This window comes from Polyodon spathula, chromosome 13, assembly GCF_017654505.1.
Source record: "Polyodon spathula isolate WHYD16114869_AA chromosome 13, ASM1765450v1, whole genome shotgun sequence".
NCBI lineage: Eukaryota > Metazoa > Chordata > Actinopteri > Acipenseriformes > Polyodontidae > Polyodon > Polyodon spathula.
Window position 1 is genome coordinate 37,802,249 of NC_054546.1, and position 21,846 is coordinate 37,824,094.

Genomic DNA, 21,846 nt, shown 5'->3' on the forward strand with positions numbered 1-21,846 from the left:
TAAAGAGTTTACACAAGGAAATGATAACTCCCCTAATCCAAAGTCCACCTTTCCCCAACAGTTCCTGCTCTTATTGGCAGTGGGGACATCTGAGGTGCTGAGGTCAGAAGTTCCAGAGAACTATGAAGGAAACTTCCCTTTTTATATCGTAAAGGTACGTTCAACACAACTCTTCTTCTCTTTTGCATTGAACTATACAAGGCTTTATCGTGAATATGTTGTTGAGGAATTAAACATGTCATTTGTTTAGTGTCCAGCAGGTGGTGTAGGCATATATGCATGGTAATGGAATGTCATGTCCAGCAGGTGGGGGCGTATAGAAGTGTAAGGACACCAGGCCTGCCCAGAGAGCTGTGGTGCCTGAAATAGTAAAACAAAAATCTAATATAATCTGCTTTCTAGAAGATGAACTGTCATAGTAAAAACATTTCCCCTGGTGTTAAATACATTTAAAAAAATTCTGACATTGATGTAAGTGTAAAGGCAAGTTTTCAGGGAGGAAAATATTGTCTAGAAAGAAAGCATCCAGAACAGTAACTGTTCTTCTTCTTTTTTTTTTTACCGCTTTAAAGGGGGACATGTATCAAGATCGACCGACACAGCGCTAAATTGGATAAGTGTAACAAATGTATTAACTGGCCTGAAATTAATGAGGCATGGCATAAGCTGCTAGATTTAAATGCTTAAATGCGCTGCGCCAGCGCTCAAAATGGGCTACCAGTAGCACAGATTAACAAATTAATCTGAAAAATAGCGCCTCCCCTCCAAATGGGCTACCTCAATTGAACAACAGGAAGGTCATTTGGAGAGGCAGAAATGACAGTTCAAAATGGGCTAACCTATGTTTTAAATAAAATGTACAGGTTTTAACCCACTAAAGCCAGGCTAGCGCATCTGGAGAGGCAGAAATGACCTGTGTTGACTAAGTGTCTTGACTTTATATTATATTATTATTATACGATGGATAAAACCAAATATGCATAATGAAAAGGATAACTTAACGAATACAAACAATTGTACATAATGAAATAAGCAGTGTTGAGCTATACTTTCATCCTCAGGGAGATCAGGAAGGGTAACGCAGACCCTAAATATTCTAAAAATTCTTCTCTGTTCCTGGGTTGTTCAGGAAGCTTAGGACACTGCAGTCTCGGTCATCAGAAATACATTATGACTGCTGCTGTAATGCGCTTTCCTATCATCTGCTTTCTGGCTTTTTCTTTATACCCAAATAAGACCAATTTGAAATCTGACTTACCTGTGGACTGTGTTAGAGCTGGTGCAGCTGTTCAGATGTTTCACGAATCTCATTTTAATAACATAGGCTTATATCTACAAATGAGCCTCACCTGCAATTTGTCCATAGGCTTGGCACGCCTTAAAGTGCATCGAGAATGAGCGGTGGAGCTAATTTTGGCAGTGCTAACACGGCCTTAACTTGGCAAAAGTGTAATGATACATACGGGGCAATTTTAAGTCCGATGTAAACTTGATGCTATGGCCTTAATGCCATCGCAAACGCTTGATAAATGACCTCTTAAGTGTTCTATTTCTGTCAGTAAATTCCCCTCCTGTCAGTAAATTTTCCTTTGTACTTGCTTCAGAGTGTAGGATAGGCAGTAACTTCCAGCAAACCACCATGTTTTGTAAAGGCTGGCTGATGAACTGTGAACTGAGGCGCAGAAACGAGACAAGAATAAAAACATTGCCCCGTCTTGAACAAACAGTGTGTCGGCTGCCATAAACATTGTGTTTACGTGCAGTGATTAATTAGATCAATATGTCATCGATAGTGTCATGCACATTAAAATTTGTGTAAGAAGCTTGCCTCAGCGCCAGAAAGCAAAGGGTGCTCATTGCAGGCCGCTGTGAAAGCAATATAAAAGTGTAATAAAGCACAGTGAAAGCCTGCTAAAAAGCAGAATTGTAATATTAACAAGGATGGTAAAGCAAAGGATTGCTTGGTGCAAGGTTGTGCAAATGTGTGCTTCACGTTCCTTTATTATGCATGCATCATTTGCTGAAATGTGTGTCTATTCAACATTAAGAGTACTTTTTTCATTCTCTTTTAGTGTTTACTCTTTAGGGTTAGAAAGGAAAAAAATACAGAGATCTTGAACTATTACCATGTTAGTTGTTTCTTGTGTGACTCTAGTTTTGTAAAATAAACAGGGGGTTTTCTCCTTTCAACAAATAGGGGACTGGAGTAAATGCTTTTAAATGTTTTACTTCAGGGTTTATGATTGTTTGATTTTCCCGATTATACCATTAAATTGGCCTCAAATGATCATTCTCTCTCACACTCACATGCAGTGGTGTAGTTATTGTCATTCACATTGAAACCTCTATCATACAACAAGCAACTAAAACCCTAAAGACAGTGTTTTAGTTTGAAATGTCTCATTAAACCAAGATGTATTTCTTGGCAAACATCAGCAATACATACAGTATTTTTCCTAACAGAGGAATGCAAACAAGCTCCAAGGTTACTCTCTTACAAAAGGTTTTCAAGGGGAGTTGAGGGCCATTACAATACATCACGCTAATGAGCTCTATGTTCTAAGCATCGACACAGTACTGATCACACACACACACACCCCCCCGCCATGAAAAATAAAAAATAAATGTTCTCATAAAAATGAAGGAGTACCTTTCAAAGTGAATTTCTCATTCCATTCAAGTCATGTGCCAATTCGACCTTTCAACTCTGTTGACTCCAAAATATCTCAAGATAGATGTGGGTGGGGCTTGCAGAGTTGAAAGGTCAGCTTATCACATTATTTAAATGGGAAGAGGAATTCAGTTCAGTGCATGCAATCAGGATATCCAGGCAGGCTCAGTAAATAGTCATGTAAAGACAGAGACAGAGACAGAAACAATGGATAATAACTCTGGAGCACCACAACCCAGGTCCAGTCAGCTTAGCAATGTTCCATTTTGTTAGATAGAAAATAAAAATAGCTTTTTAATAATACATTTTATTAAAGTTTTATAAATATAAATGCAGGTAGTATGTTTACATTTCTTAACTCGAAAAAAAAGGCACCTTCTTTTAAATCACCATCTTTCAACTTAAAACTTGAAATCTATGCCTGTTTTGTTTACCATTTCTGTACAGCACAAAGACCATATTCATTTTGAGAAAATATTGAAACTCTGACCCCTATTAATATCCATGCTACCTTATGACTCACATCGTAATTACCGTTGCACATTAAATTCACCTTTCAGCTGATTCCAATGACAAGCAGAGAAAAACAGAAGCATTGGAGTGTTGCCTTTAGTGCCTTTAGGATGGAGAGCTAAGCACCAGTACATTCCCTGCTTTAAACTGACTGAGTAAAAATAGAAGTATTGAATGATGAGTCTAATCAATATGCCAATCTTGTTTAGCAATTTACCGTGGTGTCTGCTGAACACTGATATAAAATCTGAAACCTACTGTTTAGGCCAGCTTACATTCTTTTATGCCACTCAAGCTACGTTTCATGTTATATTAAGCCATGTGTAAAAATAGTTTTTTTTTTCTGCTTTTGACTACTGTATCATGCAAATGATATACATTTTTTCTTTAGTGCTTCTATAATAATATGGAAATATGCAGCTATTGAAAGAGCGAAAGAGATTATTATTTGAGATACTCCAACGTCTAGATGCCTTGTGACACAGCAAGCAATTAGCACCTGCTGACTTGGAGAAAGTTTTGTTGGCATTTAAATTTGAAATTGTAATCATGCCACAGTTGAATGTGATGTATAAATGAGTAACAGGATTTCGCAGAGTAGATCAAAAACACACCTCCAGAAGTTCAAGATCAGCTCTTTACATTTGTATTTTATGAGGTGTAATGTGTCTGAGGTTTGAGGTAAAGTGGCTTTGTAATGAGTCTTTGTCTTCATTAAATGACGTAGTTTCTAAGCATGCAAGTGGTTGTTCACTTTTTATTTAGTTTTAAATGAAGGTTGGTCAGCTTTTTAAGAAGTCAGCACAGGGCTGTTACACAACATATACTGAATATAACTTCACTGAGGTACTGCAGCTGTTGCCTCGACTACTGGGAGTAGCAGTGGCTGTCAAAACAGAAATTTCAACTGATTTTGGTTGTTTTTAGGTTAATTACCAGAAAGAAAATGTTCCAAATTCAAACATGTACCACATAATTACTGTGTAATTAGTGCAAACAAACAAACAAAGTTAGAGGAAAATAATAATTAAGCTTATTTGAGCTGCAAGCTTCCTAGCAAACTACATTTAACAGTACAGTTACAATCTTTGTCACCACCCTTGCATATACTAAACGGCTCTGCTGCTAACTCATTGAATTTGGATTGTTTGAGACCAAGCAGCACGACCAGGGCCAAACACACAGCTGCTATCTTCAGAGCCAATTTACAGTGGAATGACTGACTGTATCACAAAGAGCATGCTGGTTAATTCTTACTGAAATCACACACTGAGGAAGCCAATCTTTCTCAAAAGAATGACTCTATAAATCAGTCCCAGGGCACCTTAGAGTGGGTAATTATTTTATTTATTTTTTTGATTTATTTTTTTATAGTGAAAGTTACACAAATAGGTGAGTTTATTAATTATCTGAATTGGAGTATGTGGTTTGTTTCTCCTTTCAGCTGCCCATGCAGGCGGTAGGGTCGTACAATTTCACACTGACTGGAGACGACGAGGGGGTTTTCGGGGTTTATTCGGGATTTCTGTATGCTACAGCACCTTTCGACAGAGAGAAGCACCCCTCCTACATGCTGCAGGTCTGTTGCATCAAAAGATCCCAAACAATATTTCAAACTGTAATATTTAAAAATAAAAGTAAAATACATCCCCATCTGCCACAGTTGTAAATACAAAATGAAAGCTATCAGTATCATGAAAAAGTATATAACCATGACCTACACTACCTGGCCACTTTATTAGGCCTACTTTCGAGACAATAATGCACCATTCCACGCATGAATAGTTTGAGGAGCAGGACAGGCATCTTCCATGGTCATGTTACCATACTCTGCCTGCCTCTCTGCACCAATTGAGTGAAATGATAATGACTGAATAAATTTCACCTTCCAGCACCTTGCGGGGTCTATACCATGTTGTGTCAAGGCTGTGATCAGGTCATACGGTGACCTAGCCTGATATCAGGCTCAGGTCCTAATAAAATGGCCAGACAGTGTGCATTCACTGCAAGTAAAAATGCAGTGGCATGCAGAAGCTATTATCACTATTCCACATACCCAGTGAGACATCATACATTTCTATCCATATGGTCTATCCATTAAAAAAAATTAAATGTTTTTTTTTTAAAAAAAGCTTTGAAAAAATGTATTTTTAGCCAAATGTCATGTAAACAGCTACTATTTGCATTTTAATTGCTTCCAACCTTTGATCTGTCTTGTAATTTAATCGATGGAAAAACAGGAACATTAATGTATTGACACTTAAACAATACAAAATAAAAATTACTTTGATCTAGGAAATGTGTTGCATGATAACATGTTGAATGTTTGACTTTCATGGAAATCATATTGCGCCAGGCATTCTGAGCTGTAACTTTTAATTCTATTGCTTATGTAAGGCTTAGTAATCAGCATCCTTAATTTGTCTTGAATTCAAATGATCTGCACTGTGCTTGAACCTCAATTGCAGACATACAGGGGTGGAAATATTAAACACAGACTGAGAGCTTGTGGAATGTTGAAACCTTAATGAAACCCCCCCCTAAAAAAACTGCTTTTATCTCAAATGAAGATATGTATTTTCATGCAAGATATACACAAGATGAATTACTTGTTTTCAGGCAGTAGAGGTGACTTTGTCTATTTAGAGTTATATAACACTGCATTGTAAATGTGTTGGTGTGCTAATATAGCTGTTACTGTGTTAGGACAATACGTTTTCAGTTCTTGTCTATGTTTTGTACTTGGATATATTCCATGACTCTCTCATTCAGGTTTCATTACTGGTGTTGCACAGTTAAAACAAACTGTCCACATCAATGGTACAGCCCACTTGGTTAGAAAAGCATCTTCACATGGAGTATATTGTATGATTTTCTCTGAAATAATTGTTCCACTACATATTTTTTACCAACCACTTTCTTTAGAACAAACAAAAAAGGTTTCAATACTTGTCTGTTTTATCTCAGGTGAGCGTGACTGACAAAGGGCAGCCAGTCATTGACCCCATCACTGTTTACATCCAGGTGAAGGATAAAAATGACAACTTTCCACAGTTTACAAAGGAATCCATGTCAGGAATCGTCTACTCTGGTCTGGGGACAAAATCAGGTGAGTGATGTATGACTTTCCCCTGAGATACAAACTGAACAGAGCTGTCCTCTTAGACTCATATAGCAACGTTGTGTTTTCTTGTACTTCCTTTGTCCTTTCACCTAGAGAGTGAAGTTGTCCTCCCTCCTTATTAACCAACCAGCTGCTTCCCTTAATGACTGACATACTTTTCAGCCACTTGCTGTACATGCCTGGAACCAGTAAACACTGCTGGGGTGAAACTACCTTGTACTACTGTAAAGGAATACCTGAAAGTAAGGCATGCAAAGTCAGAGCTTTCTTTAATCTAGTCTGGTATCAGATGTATATTTTATATTGCTAAGACATGTGTTTTAAACTGCACATGTGAAAGCTACAGAGGAACAGTGCCAGATGGAATGATTTTAAAGCCATTTGTTTAGCACTAAATACCATCTCCCTTTAAATGTATGTTCGGGGATGTTCTTTCAGTAGCAACAATTTTGATAAGTAGATCATATCTTGGTGATTAAATCTTCCATAACAGACAGACTTAGATAACCATCAGCAGCACCTATAGTGTGTATTTAATGCCGTCAAGATATTCTCTTAGTCAATACAGTAGAGCTTATGCTACTGAATTAAATTATTTAAGTGTGCTGTGTGACATTTAAAAATGCCACACATAACGAAAATCATTGTTTTTTATTCTTTTTTTTTTATATATATATATATCTGTGTTGCTCTTGGAGTTTCATAAGCTACACTCACGTCAAGGAAAATCTTTTTATATCCGGACAAGAATGTGAAGTCTAAAAAACAAACAAAGCAAAAAAAAAAACACACACTCAATTTTTATTCTGTAGCAATGGCACACTTGGTCATGTTTTTGTGCTGTTGACCTTCAAATAGATTTGTATTCACAGTATTGTCTGAATTGACAGCATTGGCTTCTATAGCATGTTGCACAAATGTATTAAAGATGACACAGAAAAGCTCTTACTTATACAACCTTCTGATGATTTATAGAACCTTCTGCTGATTGGATGATAGAGACTAAACAATATGCTACAATTTTTTAAAGGTGTGTGTATTGTTTACATTTTGACCACTTTTTAAAAAAATTTAAATTACATTCTCCGGCTTCCCATGTACCTGCATGGACCTCTCAGAACTACATTTCCCATCATCCTCCTGCTCACATATGTAACTGAGATGAATTTACCAGTGAGCAGGAGGATGATAGTTATTGAGAGGTCCATGCGGGTACACGAAAACCCATCTTGAGGCAGGGAATTTAATTTAAAAGTTTAAAAAAGTGGTCAAAATGTATGAAAAAAATAATTTTAACAATTCACACACCTTACGTAAACTGTTGTAGCAACACATGGGAACCTTAAAACTTAAAACAGTCTTTACATTTTGTGAATAGTACCCAATAGAGCTATACTCTGTGATCTTTTCATTCTACTATCAATCTGAATTATGGTCATAATGCTGAGTAGTGGAATATTTCATCTGGCTAAATGCCATGGACATTTCTTTTCTTCTATATATAGACTGGCTATTTAAGGCATGGAATATTTTAATGGATTTGTATTATAAAAATCTATAAATGTATATTGCAGGATCAAATAGAGATTAAAGATAATAAAAAAACAAAAAAAAAAAAAACACTAATACAGCAGGCTGCAGTCTGTGAATCATATGACTAAGATACACCTGGCAGAGTGGAAGGCCCAACAAGAGGATAATGTGTTTCTGTTTACCTTCCTCTTGATTTATATATCAGCAGTTATTGACTTTCCCTCATTAGTTTGTATAATGCTGCAAACTAGACAACATAGTCACATGACCATTGTTTCCAGACTGCTTCTCAACAGGCTAAATATTAGCTCCTGACTCCTGACTGTAATTTTCCTTTCTGTTTCCTTTTCTACTTGCAGACTATCAAAGTAGCTCCTGCTTAAAATACAATAAAATACAGTCTACATTTGTATACCATCATTCATGTTGCCATCCCAGATTGCTTTAGAAATATGAAGTTAAATGACCAAAAGCCTTGATTTTTTTTATTACTTTATTCTAGGTATCAATTGTGTTGTATTTGTGATTGTGTTAGAAATACATCAGTAAGAGAAACCATGTAGAACAAATGTGGTTTTCTTATGCGCACTGGGGGCAGTGTTGCTGGCGATAGGTTCATGTTTACATTGTGGTGTACTTTAATGTACTAAGACCAGTGGATGGGTCTAGATTTTGCTTGGGTACCCCAAAGTTTCTGACCTTGTTCTTTTTTTTTTCCGGTTCCTGTTAGGGTCCCCCTTTATGCAGGTGCAGGCCACTGACCTGGATGACCCCGCCACCCCACATGCTGACCTCCGCTACAGTCTGGTCAGCCAGGCCCCAGCAGAAGTATCCAGAAACATGTTCCAGATTGATTCCCTGACCGGCTCTGTGTCCCTCACTGCAGAAGGCAAGTCTCACAATTAATACAGTGTGGATAGTCTGCAGTATCCAGACTGCTGAAACAAGTCACTGTGAGGTAACTGAGCAGACAGTATCTGACGTTTCACTCGGTCACTTTTACCAGCTCACAAATAAGCGACATGCGATATATTTTGTCTCGGAAAAACTTTTTTAAACCCATACAGAGCATTTGTTATTCCCCCTTTACGTTTGTTTTGGAAAGTGTGAGCCAGTGATTTCCATTTGGATCACTTTTGCTAAGTGTCTCTGTGATTTCTGTGATTCAACACTTGAGTGTCAGATAAAAGCCCTTGTCAGCTGCTTTTGTGGTGCTATCACTAGCAAGTCTGTTGAAATGTTTGACACTAGAGAAGCTGGCTGGCAAGCTACAGTAAAACTAGTGCACAGTCATGGAGAAAACCAATTGGGGCTTAACTGATGCTATTTTAGTGTAACTTGTCTGCCCCTTTGTAGATTGACTGAACCATTTCAGTGATTACACCCAGGAGTCATTGTCCCCCAGTGGATGACCCCTGTGAACTCATTTACTGTTGGAAATCTACAAATTGCTTCTTTAATGTTAAACCTGCTTAACAACTACCCATGTATGCCGGCTTTGGCATCTTTAATAGAGTTGCAGACAAGCCGTTACACTGCAGAAATTGCTGTCCCTTCCACAAAATAAAAAAAAAAGACTTTTGAGTGTGACAATAATAATAATTATTATAATTATAGTACTTTATAGAATGCTGAATGCTATAGGAATTTCCAATTAAGACTAGGATATGTTTTATTTCGAACTGAACATGGCACAATCTTTTAGGCTATAACTCCCAGCAGCCTTTTTTATACCAAGCAGTCGCTGTGTCTCCTGTTAACCACGTGATTATGTAATTATCCTATGATAGCAGAAATCAGAAAATTGTACAGTCAAAGAATGCTCCTTATACTGTCGCTCCTATAGAGATTATTAAGAATTCCATGTACACAAAAAAATGTGTCTTTTTTTTTTTTTTTTTTTAACCAAGAATTTGAATCTGGGTACATTTCCTAAATCATAATCTTTTTATCTGTTAACTGCTAGTGAGTAAAAATATTGAGTTAAAAATTACTTCTGCATCAGGGGAATTCTGAATTAAAAAAAACAAATACACAGTTCAGAGTTTGCTTGGTTTGGCTAAAACTGTGCGTAATTGAGACAAACCCAACAACAACAACAGCAAAAAAAAAAACATGTGTTTCTTCCGCAGGTCAACATATTTATCTTCTGCTTTACTCTAATTACTACATTGGAGACAAGTTGTTACATAATACGTGATAATTGCTGTACTTCAAATAGGGTTCCTTACATTCATTAGTTAGTTTGTTAATTCTGGATCACGGATTCAAAACAATTATACTTGTAACAAGCTTCAAACATAAAGATGGCATCCTGTAGTACATGATGACTCAGAGTGATAGAAATAGAATGTGTCTCAACTTTTCTGTAACAACATCCCTAAAAGCCCTGTTCTGTCAGTGACTAATCTAGTTTGAAGACAGAGGACCCTGGGACTGTAATATAAAAGACCTAGCAAAGGCTCCTCAAAAGGTGACGGACAATGGCGCTATGACGATGGTCAGGCATGGTACTAGTACCATGAGACCTTCCCTTAAGAGCTTTACAAGTGCAGCTCAATCTGACCACCTGGAGGGGCCCCTTGGGGTTGAGGCGCCACTCACTTTGAATATGTAATTAACATCGGAGGCTCAGTTAAACAACGGTTCAGCAATATTTGTCCACTTGGTAAATGGGCGCATGGTAAATACCCATCTAATCAGAAACAGCAACGAGTGACACAGATAGTGGGATATTTGATGTCAATATTATAAAATCCCTTTAAAGTTTCCACTCCTGTTTTCTAGGTGTGCGTCTCCTAGACCCAGAGCAGTGTAACATGTATAACCTGAAGGTGACAGTCAAGGACATGGGAGAGGAATCCTATGCACACACAACGGAGGGCATTGTGTCCATTAAAGTCATGGAGAACACATGGATCCCACTAGCGCCTGTGAATCTGCAGGAGAACCAGCAAGGCCCTTTTCCACAGCAGATCTCCCAGGTAAGGAGACAAAGTAACTGTGCTGAAAGCATATCAAAGTGAATAGCTACAGTAAAAAAAAAATAAATAAAAAAAAAAAAATCACCTTTTCCCAGTTCGCTTTGACTTGAAAATCCTTTCAGGTTGTGCAAAATGTTTAAATTATCTAAATTTGAGGTTAAATTTACAATGTTATGTTGCTAGAGCAATCAAACTTATTGCACATTTTTCAAAACTTGAAGAAGGAGCTGCACATTCCTAATACAGTATAACAGTAGTGTAACTGAAAATTATAACACTGCAATGCAGATTTAAAATGCTAGCTAATCTACTGTCTGACAGCACTCTTCAGTTATTTATCCTTGTCCAATGGGCTTTCACTACAAGTTCAACCATAAGTCAAAATGATGGCGCTGTTGTAGCCAATGCCGCACTATAGCATCATTCCTCCCTTCAGGACTGGCATCACATACAGTGTGTAATGATAATGTATTCCTTTGTTTTTTTTTTATTCACATTAGAAAAAAGTATGTTTTACCTCACCCCCTTATAAAATATGAGAAGGATATTTTAGAACACAGGAAAAACTTTCTGCTCCTTAAGGAGTTCAAATCTGCCTTCCTGGTTCAGTGGTCGGATTACATGTTGATTAACTTCAGTTCTGAATCACGGTTTAGCTTGACACAGCAATTCCTGTAGTCTACACAACTACAGGATAATGTTTAAAGGGCACTGGAAGGGTATCACTCTCTTCCTCATTAGATATTCCCCTTGGTATGACTCACATTTTTGACCTCAAAAGGTTTCTATAACTGCTCCACATAAGAAGACACCCCTCCTGTGTCTCTCCGCTGCCACCCCCCCACCCCCATCCTGCATGATGTAAAACTGCATTCATTCATGGTGTGCAGCATGCTCTGCTTACACCAGGGGGCTTCCCTGACCTTTAGCTTGTTATATAACATTTATAGTATCACTCACAGCTGAATGCTTTCATCTGCCCCCAAAAATATGAATAGACGCACTCTCGCTTAGGGCGGCATTAAAAATGAAAGCTTCACGCCCATTGTTCAGGTGTTCTGCTGAAGCATACAAAATGGCAAGACTGAGTAAATAACTTTGTTAAATCTTCGTGCAGTTAATGTACCTGTATTTAAAGTGTATCCAAACTTGTTCATGTCAAATTGAACTTGAGATTTGAATGCAGGGTAATTTGCTTCTATCAATATAAGAGACAAACAGGTGAAGCCGTGAAACTGCATCCCAAAACCACGTTCTCATTGTCAATGAGGTGCCTAAGGTATATAGCAGGTTTACAAATCAAGTGTAACGTACTGAATGCTCATTATTTAAGGTAAACTAAATTATGGTCAGAATATAAACTGAAAAAATATAACACAACAGAAAAAGAGGCTGAACTGTAACTGTAGAAGCCTCTCCCAGCAAAATCCCACATTAAGAGAATGTGTAGGTGTTTCTATTCTATTCTATTCTTTCCTGACAGAGAGCCTTGAATGATGAGTGCTAGACCCACCTACACGCAGACACGCACATACACACACACACACACACACACACACTAACACCCACTCACCCCCTACACAGACGTGGCCAGACCTACTCTGAGGGAAGCCTGACTCAGAAAGGCGGATGTTAGCTGCTGCTTGTATAACTTTACCCTGGGGATGTTCTGAAAGCTGAACAGGTCATTCTAAAATTGATCACAGTCTTGACTTTGTTATCTTCGAGGTGTCTTTTTGTGTCTTGGTGTTTTGTCTTTGGAAGCTGCTTCTGTGAAGTTCAGGCTGACACAGCTGGAGAGTTCAGAGTAGAGAGTTCTGTCTGTATTTGTATGAATGCCAGAAATGTGCAGGTTTGATGCCTACCTGCCTGGGAAACAAATTACATCCACGCAGCTTACACGGTATTCAGCAGTATCTGTGTGTGTGTGTGTGTGCTATGCTGCCCTTTTTCAAAGCATGTCAGACATTACTCATCTTTGCTTTGCTGTATTTCTGTATTAACTCACATGAAACTCAATTTGAAAGGTAATTTAGCAGTTTATTATGCTGTTCAAATACGAGTTTAGTACAGTAGAGAAACATTTTGGCTCCAGGATGAAGGCTTTATCTTAGTAACAGTTAACACAAGCAAGTATCACAGTATTTTTGACTACCATAGTTTTGGTACCATGGCTTGGAATTGCCTCCAGATCGCAATTGTCATCTCTCTGTTGGCAGGTGCTATTAAATGAAGGATGATACGAATGTTACCTCTGACCAAACTGCTTATTTTGCTGTCAAATTGTCGTTTTTAAAGATTCCTCTCTGAAACTTTACATTGCCTTTACATGACAATAATTTGACAGTTTTGAAAGATGACAGGTGTTCCAGTATAATCAGTCAGCTTATGATTGGGTGTGATTCCTATGTTCCTCTGAAATCAATCCCAAGCCTTACTATATTCGCTTCTTATTTGGTTGTGGATTTTAGCTTATGTTATTAATGTCTCAGATTCTGGTCCACTCAAGGATGTCTCTAGTTTAAGTACGCATGCTACACACAGCAGATGATATCTGGAGCAAGGAGATAGATGGAGGTAGGCTCTTACTGTAATAATATAATATTTTTATATAACACCTTTCAAAGTGGAATCACAAAGAGTTTACAGAGGTAGGCTGTGAACTGTTTACTATATGCAGAGTCACTTACAATAGGACATTGATTTAACATCTCAACCGCAGGATGGAGCACAAGGAGGTTTAGTGACTAGCTCAGGGCCACACAGTGAGTCAGTCAGTGGCAGAGGTTGGATTTGAGTCTATGACAGCTGTAGGGAATAAGGAATGGTTCAGCCGAGCAGCTTGTTACACGTGAACGCTGAGGAGCTGCAGTCACCGTTTCAGCTCCTGACCTTTTAAGCTCTTCATTCTTCATACCACGGCACACGGCGAGGATAAATAGTGTCAGAGCGGCTGCACACTGAGTGATGCTGAGCAGAGACCCGGGTCTCCACAACAAGACCTGTTATTTAGGAGAAGCCCTTTGTGAAAGTTTGCGCAAGCCCCCATGGGCTTGAGAGAACATATCCACTGCTCTTAGTGGAATTAAAGATTTATGAGCAGAGCATGGGCTGAGGGCCTCACAATCTGACTGCTTCACTTCTGATATGCTGTGGCAGCAACAGAGAGAACATTGAGGAACTTCAAAGCGGTGTGCTGTTGAACTGTAGATAAGCTTCTCTAGAACATCTTACTCCCTGACCTTGGATACAATCCAACTGCAGTTTAACTTCACAGTAGCTTGGTTGTTTGTATGGTTACAAGGCTATACTATACTTTGCAGTTCCAGACTGTTTATAGTCTTATTTGATTAATGAATTAAATAAATAAAGTTTATTGTTTATTAAACATTTTCTAGACTGCTGTTGACAATTTTTCATATAGTCCATATTTCAAATATCGTTTTTATGATACATGTTAAGATTGATGAGATACAGTATATTTAAATGGCTTTCCTGGAAAGCTAAAAATCTGATCAGAACTGTTTAACCCAGTTCAAGTATTATTTCCTTCTTGGAAGCCAAACAGCAACAAAAACAACAATGATAACCTCTCACCACACTTGTTCAAAATAACAGCTGTACATTGGGGTGTATATGCAGAACCACATTGTTTGTTACCCTTGGAAATATTTTTATCTTCCAAAATATGTGCTAAAATAGGGTCCTGGGTATTTGGGGAAGCAACAGGACTACAAAGAATGGCAGTTTTGACTTGATTGGTATAGCAGCAGATCTGACCTGTCGGGTTCCACAGAGTAGGTATAGCCGAGGGACTCACTGAGGTGCTTTAATTGAAGCAGGGTTTGAGTCATTGCAGCTGGCAGCAACAGTGTCGTGAGGGGACCCAATGCAGTAATGTCTGGTACGAAGCTAGCCTGGTCATAGCTGAGAGCTGACTAACAGATGAAAGGCTTTTAACTGTGGTGGAAAATGGAAAGCTGGTTTGTTTCAGACAAGTGTGCTGATAAATGCAGACAAATCCGTAAAATTTTCCACTGGCAGCTAATAACACCCTCCTTCATCGACCCCTCCACATCTTACTAGGTTTTCCCTGAGTGTAATAACGAATTAAAAAAACTTTTTATTAACATCGCTTATCTGAGATGACCATGTGGTACACTGTATATAAATACATGTGCAAAGCAGCCCTCTATATCATTTACTTACATTACTTTACAGTATACAGTATGTTTAAAGGTACAGGGTTTGTTTTCCATTTAATTGATTTATGAGAGACGTGTTTAATCAATCGCTCACATGCTCTGATTCAGTTAAATGAAAAGGCCAAGATTAAAAGCCGTTAATTAAACAATTTTGAAAACCACACCCTGATCCCAATTAGTTTGTATAGCAGAGATTTCACTGAAAAAAAAGAAAATATTTTTCTCTTTTCTATCGAATATAATATAAAATTAGCTGTATGGTAAAATCATATGAAAAAACAAAACAAAAAAAAAACATTTAATTATATTTAAACAATCATCATGCATAAAAAACTACTATACTATCTTTTAAAATGTTTTTACTGTGAGTACTTCGCTGTCTTATTGGTTTAAATTGGTACACCATATACCACTTCATTTTTAACATTTCACAGAAACAGACTTTAATGTGTATGTAGGCAGAAAACTGTTACATTCCCAGTACCTCATTATATGAGATACTCATGCTGTCCACAGATTTGTACAGCCACACATCACTCTATTCTCCTCCTTGTGAGTCAGGGCATAAACACCTTTTCTAATGTCACCAGAAGCAAAAGACTGATAAACTATTTATACCTCCACATAAAACTACAAGCAAATAGGCATTGCTACCTTAGCTCAATGTACATTGTTTTCTCAGTATCAAACAACAGCAATAAACTGTAATTAATGTGCAACTTTACCATCACTTATTACAGTATTCAGAGCTGGTAACTGTACAGCCTTTAAAGTTTTTAAGTGAAACAGATGTATAGCAGATAGTAAAGTCCAAGTCAGTCCTCTCTTTATCAGGTTTAATGAAACCACTGGCACAGCCACAGGATGATACGGAATTTTGGCTTTAGGTTTAGTGATCGATCAGGTTTAAGTTATAATGCACACTACTTTCCACTGTGAATCTCACTGTTATATTTTCTTATTCCCCTTCAACTACATTTATATTGCATTTTGAACAATACAAATGAGAAGCTGTTTCTGTTCAATAGCAGCACCACTGCAGTGTAGCACAGTGCAATGCAGCTGCAGTTTAAATGTTATAGGGATATTTGGAATGGTGCATCCAGCACAGTTTTACAATAGGTAAATTTCAGTCATCAATTTAGTACATCATGTAAAAACAGTTTTCATCCAATAAAAAACAAAAACAAAACACAAGTGATCATAACACTACAATGTAAAACATTTTCACAGACACTTTCCAAATGTAATTAGCTGAAATGTGCAGTTTGCTCAAAGTGCTGTTTTGTATAGTGTTATAATAATAGATGACTCAGCTGAAAACATTACGAACATAAAGGTAGAGCTCAAGAAACTGGAGTAACCAAAACACATGACATCATCCTTTGCTTTTTTAGAACAGAACAATCATGCTATTATGTAAATTCTTTCAATGTCCAAAAAGTCTACAACAGTGTCAGTGAAGTAATCCTGTTGCAGTTGGCTTGTATATACGGTGAGTTAAGTTTAGAAAGAGATCACCCAAACAGAGTTTCTGCCCTGTTCAGCAGGCTCTTGATGAGAAGCACATGTCTGTATGTAACTCCTTCTTAGGCACTGTTTCATAGCCTCCTGGCAGTGGTCCACAGAAGTCAACTTCAAACCAAACAAGTTTCCCAATAATCTCCATGGATACGCTCACACTCTGTGAAATAGATCTTATTACTTTTTTGCTAGTTGGGCTTTCCTTAGCTGTGTCTTTTAACAGTTTCCTATCCAGAAATGAAGAAAGGTTTGCTTAGTAATCGCACTTTGTTAGCAATCGCTGAAAGATGCAGATGGTAAATGTATTTTTTCATGTGACTATGGTATTCACCCTTAATAGTAAACAGAATTTAGATTTAATGCAATAAACATGGCTCTACAAGTACAGTAGTTAACCTATGTGCTGCGTGCTGTGTCAAAATAAAATCACTGTGTAGATGCATCTGTAAATACATTATTTTACAGGAAAATGTTTGCTAAAGGATAAAGTTAGAAGACACAGTTTGTGTTAAAAGTAAAATGTAATCGTTATTGTTGTTAATTCTAGTGAGTTGAATACTGTTACAATTGTTTCAGTGCTTTATTGCTTTGCAATCTGCCTTGTAAAACAAAAGGCACAATAACCTCTATTCCCCAGTGAGATGTAAAGATAAGCCATTTTTGTAATTACACGTGTTTAATATTTTCATTCTACTCATAAATTAGATTTATTTTAATATTGCAGTCTAATGTAAATGGTACAAACATCATTAGCATGTAGTATTTAGCCTATAGGGTAAGGAGATCTCAAATTGCAGGGGCAGTGTTCACATAGTCCCGTGCTTCCACTGTATCTTATACATAAAGCAGTGTACTATTTAATCAGCTTAACTGTGAATTTACCAAAACAGTGACATATCAAACTGGGAAACATCAAGGCAGCACTGTACCAATGTATTTCAGTGAAACTGCACAAGTTTTTCTTTTTTTTATGCTTGAAAAGAGACCTTACCCTTGCCTGTGGCAATGTGAGTTATTTGCTCTGTTTAATGTTTGACCAGTTTGTTTTTTTTCCACACCTCCAGGTTCAGTGGAGTGGAGGGCCAGTTGTTTACAGGCTGAAGGGAGCTTTCCCTAGGGATCTTTTTACCATCAGCAGTGAGGGCGTCATCTCAGTGACCCGGCCTCTGGATAGAGAAAGTCAGGCTGAGGCAAGTCAGGACTGCACAGCCGCTCTCCGTTCTTGTGGACCCAAACAGTGAAGGATTTTATTGCAGTCACAGAAACATACATATACTTCAAATTCTGAAAATCATAAATGTGGAAGCTGTGTCTTTTAAATGTGCTAGAATATTGTAGAGTCTTCTTTTAGGGTCCTGGTTGAAAGGAGGGTTTCAGCGGTCAAGTGTAATAACACTGCAGCAAAACTGAAGCATATCAAAAGAGGAGTTCTGACTGTTCAGATGTTTGTAACTGAGATTGTATAGAATTTATAAACAGTGTGCCGCCATATAACTCAGAATGTATTGACCTACTCAATTTGTTATTTATTTACCTACTCTTAGCTTCCTATTACTCTATTACATATAATGTAATACAAACAGTGAATTGAATATATGAAGAAATCCTGCAGTGTTAATGCCAGGTTATATTGGAAGCGACCATACAGATAAATCCCTCGTATAGTTTGGCAGGAGCCTGGCAGTGACCCTGTTGTCTTCCTGTTAGTTTCAGATCGAGGTATTTGCAGAAAGCCCTGATGGCACCGCATATGCCGACTCCCTCACGCTGGCAGTCGCTGTGGGAGACGACAATGACAACGCGCCCGTCTTCTCCCAGCAGCTGTACCAGGCACACGTGAATGAGCTGTCCGTGGAAGGTGAGACTTGATTTGTGACTCAAGCACTTAATTTAGGGCATTTACCAACCCGTCTGAATGGAAGGTCATCCTTGTTCCTCGGTGGAAAGTCCTGTCAGATTAGTTTAAGATTAATGTGATTACTAATCTATTTGGCAGGGTCAGTGAGTGTGTCAGATCGTCCATGTCAAAATTATAAACGTTTCTTGTGTTAATTTGTACTGATAGGCTTTATGCATTCACTGCCTACCTCTAGTCATGTACCTTCTTGGCCTAATAAGCCAGTGGTTTGCCCAACGTGTCTTTGACACAAATCCAGGTCTATTTAGAAATATATAAACATATATAACTTTCACAAGTTATCTATAGAATCTGGTATAGTAGCACTTAGCTGTTTGGTTTTATGAGAGTTGTATATTATAGTTAAAGTGTGTCGTTTAAATTTTTTATTAGGGACAGAAATTCTTCGAGTCCAGGCCACGGACGCAGATGCTCCCACCATGAATGACTCAAAAATTGTTTACCGAATTGCCAGTCAGAAACCAGAAAGCAAAGAGCCTTTATTTAGAATGGACAGGGATACAGGAGTCGTTACGATGCAGGCAGCTAGTCTCTATGGTGCTGCAGCTCTCTACACACTGGAAGTGATAGCAGAGGATCTGGCCGGGCAGAAAGGAGGTAAGCTGACCAGGGGCGAGATATCACACTGCTGTGTTTATGGGGTGAAAGTTATAATTCGCCTTTTTTGTGCCCAGAGTACAGGGTTCTGTTCATAGAAAACCAAGAGATTGTATTGCATTGTTCATTAGTACCACTTGTTTGTTTTTTGGGGTTTTTTTTCCTGTTAGCCAAACCTTACAGTGTGCTGTTCTTAACATTCTATAAGCACTAACTACTGGCAACAGCAAATAATCAGTGCTGTCTGCAAAACAATTGAATTTGGATAGTTTGGACATCTCTTATTCTAAATACAAACAATTTAGACAACAAACAGCAAATACATTGAGTGAGAATCTTCCATGTGTAAAATAATTGACCGAACAACCCTTTGTTTTTAATAACCTCTTTCCTAGGGCACAGCAGCACCTGTACGGTTATCCTGGATGTAGAGGATGTGAATGACAGGCCTCCCGTGTTTTCACAAAGAAATGTAATATCGTCTTATTTAATATGGTGCTTTCGCAAAATAGAAGCCATCAAAGCTGTGATTTTAGTGACTGACAACCAATTACAGTTGTATCGAGTCTTTCAGTAACGCTAAACTCAGTTTGTCATGTGTTTGTTAGTATGTGCAAAACACACTTCTAGTTCTCCTGAATTGCTTTTTCTCTCATTTTGTTAGTGTTATTAAAGTGTGTATATGATGCTATGGCTAGTACTGGATTTGCTTTTGTTAACTTAACCAGAACCGTGAATTAGGAAGGAGGCTATGAAAGAGTTTTAATGGGATAACATTTTCTTTGTTAACAGAAACAGGGGCTTTGGGGATTGTACATGTGTTTTATGGGGATTGAAAAGCATTGCACATTCATTTGACATTTCAAGAAGATTTGAATGTGTCTGTTAAAGGCACTTCACAAGTTCAACTGTTCAGGAGTTAAAGTTTCAACACTTCACAAACCTTTTGTACCAGTGAGATTTAGAGCACATTTACCGACTCTATTTGTGTAAAAAAAAAAAAAAAAAAAAAAAGCATCAACAGAATGACAGGCTGTTGGGGCTGGGAAAGCATTCCTTAGCAAATGAGTAACTGATTGTTTGCTATATAAAGTAAGCGGAATAATTCAGGATTAAACGTGTCATGAAAAAACAACTGGGGTATAACTGCAATTAAAGTGCATTGACATTCTGACAAAACACTGCAAACATAATTAAGAGCACTGTAAGAGCAGAGAATAGCTTGCAAGATGTACAGATATCTTTATTTTGTCTCACAGACAGTAGTTTCTTGGGGATCCAGCACTGAGTGAATGTATCAGGTGTATATGTTGTGTTTTTCGCTGCAGTATGGACCATTTAAGGTGCCTGAAGACACAGAGATGGGTTTTCTGGTAACAAAGATCGCAGCTTCAGATGAAGATAAGCCTGGAACAGACAGCTGGCTTGTGGAGTTCAAGATTGAGTCAGGAAACGAGGGAGAAATCTTTGAATTGCAGGCAGACAGAGAGAATAATGCAGCCAGCATAATCCTCAAGAAGGTACAGTATGGGTGGGGAGGGGGGACTTATCAACAATATTCCAGATAAGAGTTGCAGGTGTAAACTGCACCTAACATGATGTTGCTGTGCCGTGTAACATAATGAACTTTTATTGAATCAGCATATAATCTTTAATAACAATTTACGCTTTAGACCTTCGTGCCACACTGCAGTAGCTGTCCTTGGTGCCCCTATTTTGAGTCCTTGTTCAAAAAGTGTGCTGATTTTCCGTCTGTCCATCCTTCCACCCGTCATACTCTACAAGGTAAACATGATAACTGCCTTTGCACCAAATTTTTACCAAACCTTATCTAGCCTCCTATATATTTTTAAAAGACTAAAAGAATATTAGTATTACGTTTGCAAGACATTATTTCAATGCAAATTTGAAAAGGTTCTTGTGAATAGGAATCAGGATTCAAAAAATAAATACCAAATGAAGAAAGTCGATCTAATGGAATCCCTGCCCGCATAAGGCTTTCCCAGCTGCTCATCTTCACAGTGCTGCTGCTGGCAGTCGCTATACTTGGATTAATTATGGCTGCACTTCACATGAATTAACATGTCCTCCCCTGTGGAAAGTGAATGAGCTCTGTGGAAAATGATAAATGACAACAGCTTTTTTATTCTTGTCATAATTTTACTTCAAAGAAACTATTGGTCCAGTGACATACCACGCTAAATTTAGAGGGTGTGGGTGTGGTGTGGTGTGATGTGGGGGGGGGCTGGTTAGGTGCATAGGAGTTACCTATGAGCATGGAACAAGAAGGGAATGTTTTTTGCTAAGTCTGTATCATGGTGCTCTCAGGAGTTGCTCTAGAGTTGCCTGTCATAGATACATGTACATACTAGATCAGCCTTGACAGAATCTAGGGATCTGACACTTGTATAGATTTTCCTTTTGTTTTACTGGCAGTCCTTATTAAAGTTTGCCTCAGTAATTGTGCAGTTTTTGCATGCTTTTTTCATGGTTATACTACTACTATACTACTAAAATTACCATAGTTTACTATGATTAAACATGTTTTAATATGCTTTACTATGTTTTATTACACTATGCTTAATTTAAAATTTTACTACAGTAAACTTTTATAACAGAATACACAGCAGTGCTCTCCATGGTGATATCAATCACCTACCAATATAAGACACTTTGGCTTATCCAGCTTATGTCACAGATATCTGCAGCAGGCAGCTAGAATGTCTGAGCTCATAGTCAAAGCAAGGAGCATAATAATAATACGAAGACAAGTGAAA

General features: G+C 37.9%; 1 protein-coding gene across 1 annotated transcript in view; it reads left to right on the top strand.

Annotated features, from left to right (window-relative positions):
- Window positions 1-21,846, top strand: part of LOC121325260 (cadherin-16-like) — a 40,818-nt gene that overhangs the window by 4,867 nt on the left and 14,105 nt on the right. Inside the window, exons 4-13 of the mRNA XM_041267666.1 lie at window positions 62-154; window positions 4,629-4,763; window positions 6,152-6,293; window positions 8,572-8,730; window positions 10,629-10,825; window positions 17,619-17,744; window positions 18,262-18,412; window positions 18,845-19,069; window positions 19,465-19,541; window positions 20,398-20,589. Coding sequence (XP_041123600.1) covers window positions 62-154; window positions 4,629-4,763; window positions 6,152-6,293; window positions 8,572-8,730; window positions 10,629-10,825; window positions 17,619-17,744; window positions 18,262-18,412; window positions 18,845-19,069; window positions 19,465-19,541; window positions 20,398-20,589 — 1,497 coding nt within the window. The remainder of the gene's footprint in view (window positions 1-61; window positions 155-4,628; window positions 4,764-6,151; window positions 6,294-8,571; window positions 8,731-10,628; window positions 10,826-17,618; window positions 17,745-18,261; window positions 18,413-18,844; window positions 19,070-19,464; window positions 19,542-20,397; window positions 20,590-21,846) is intronic.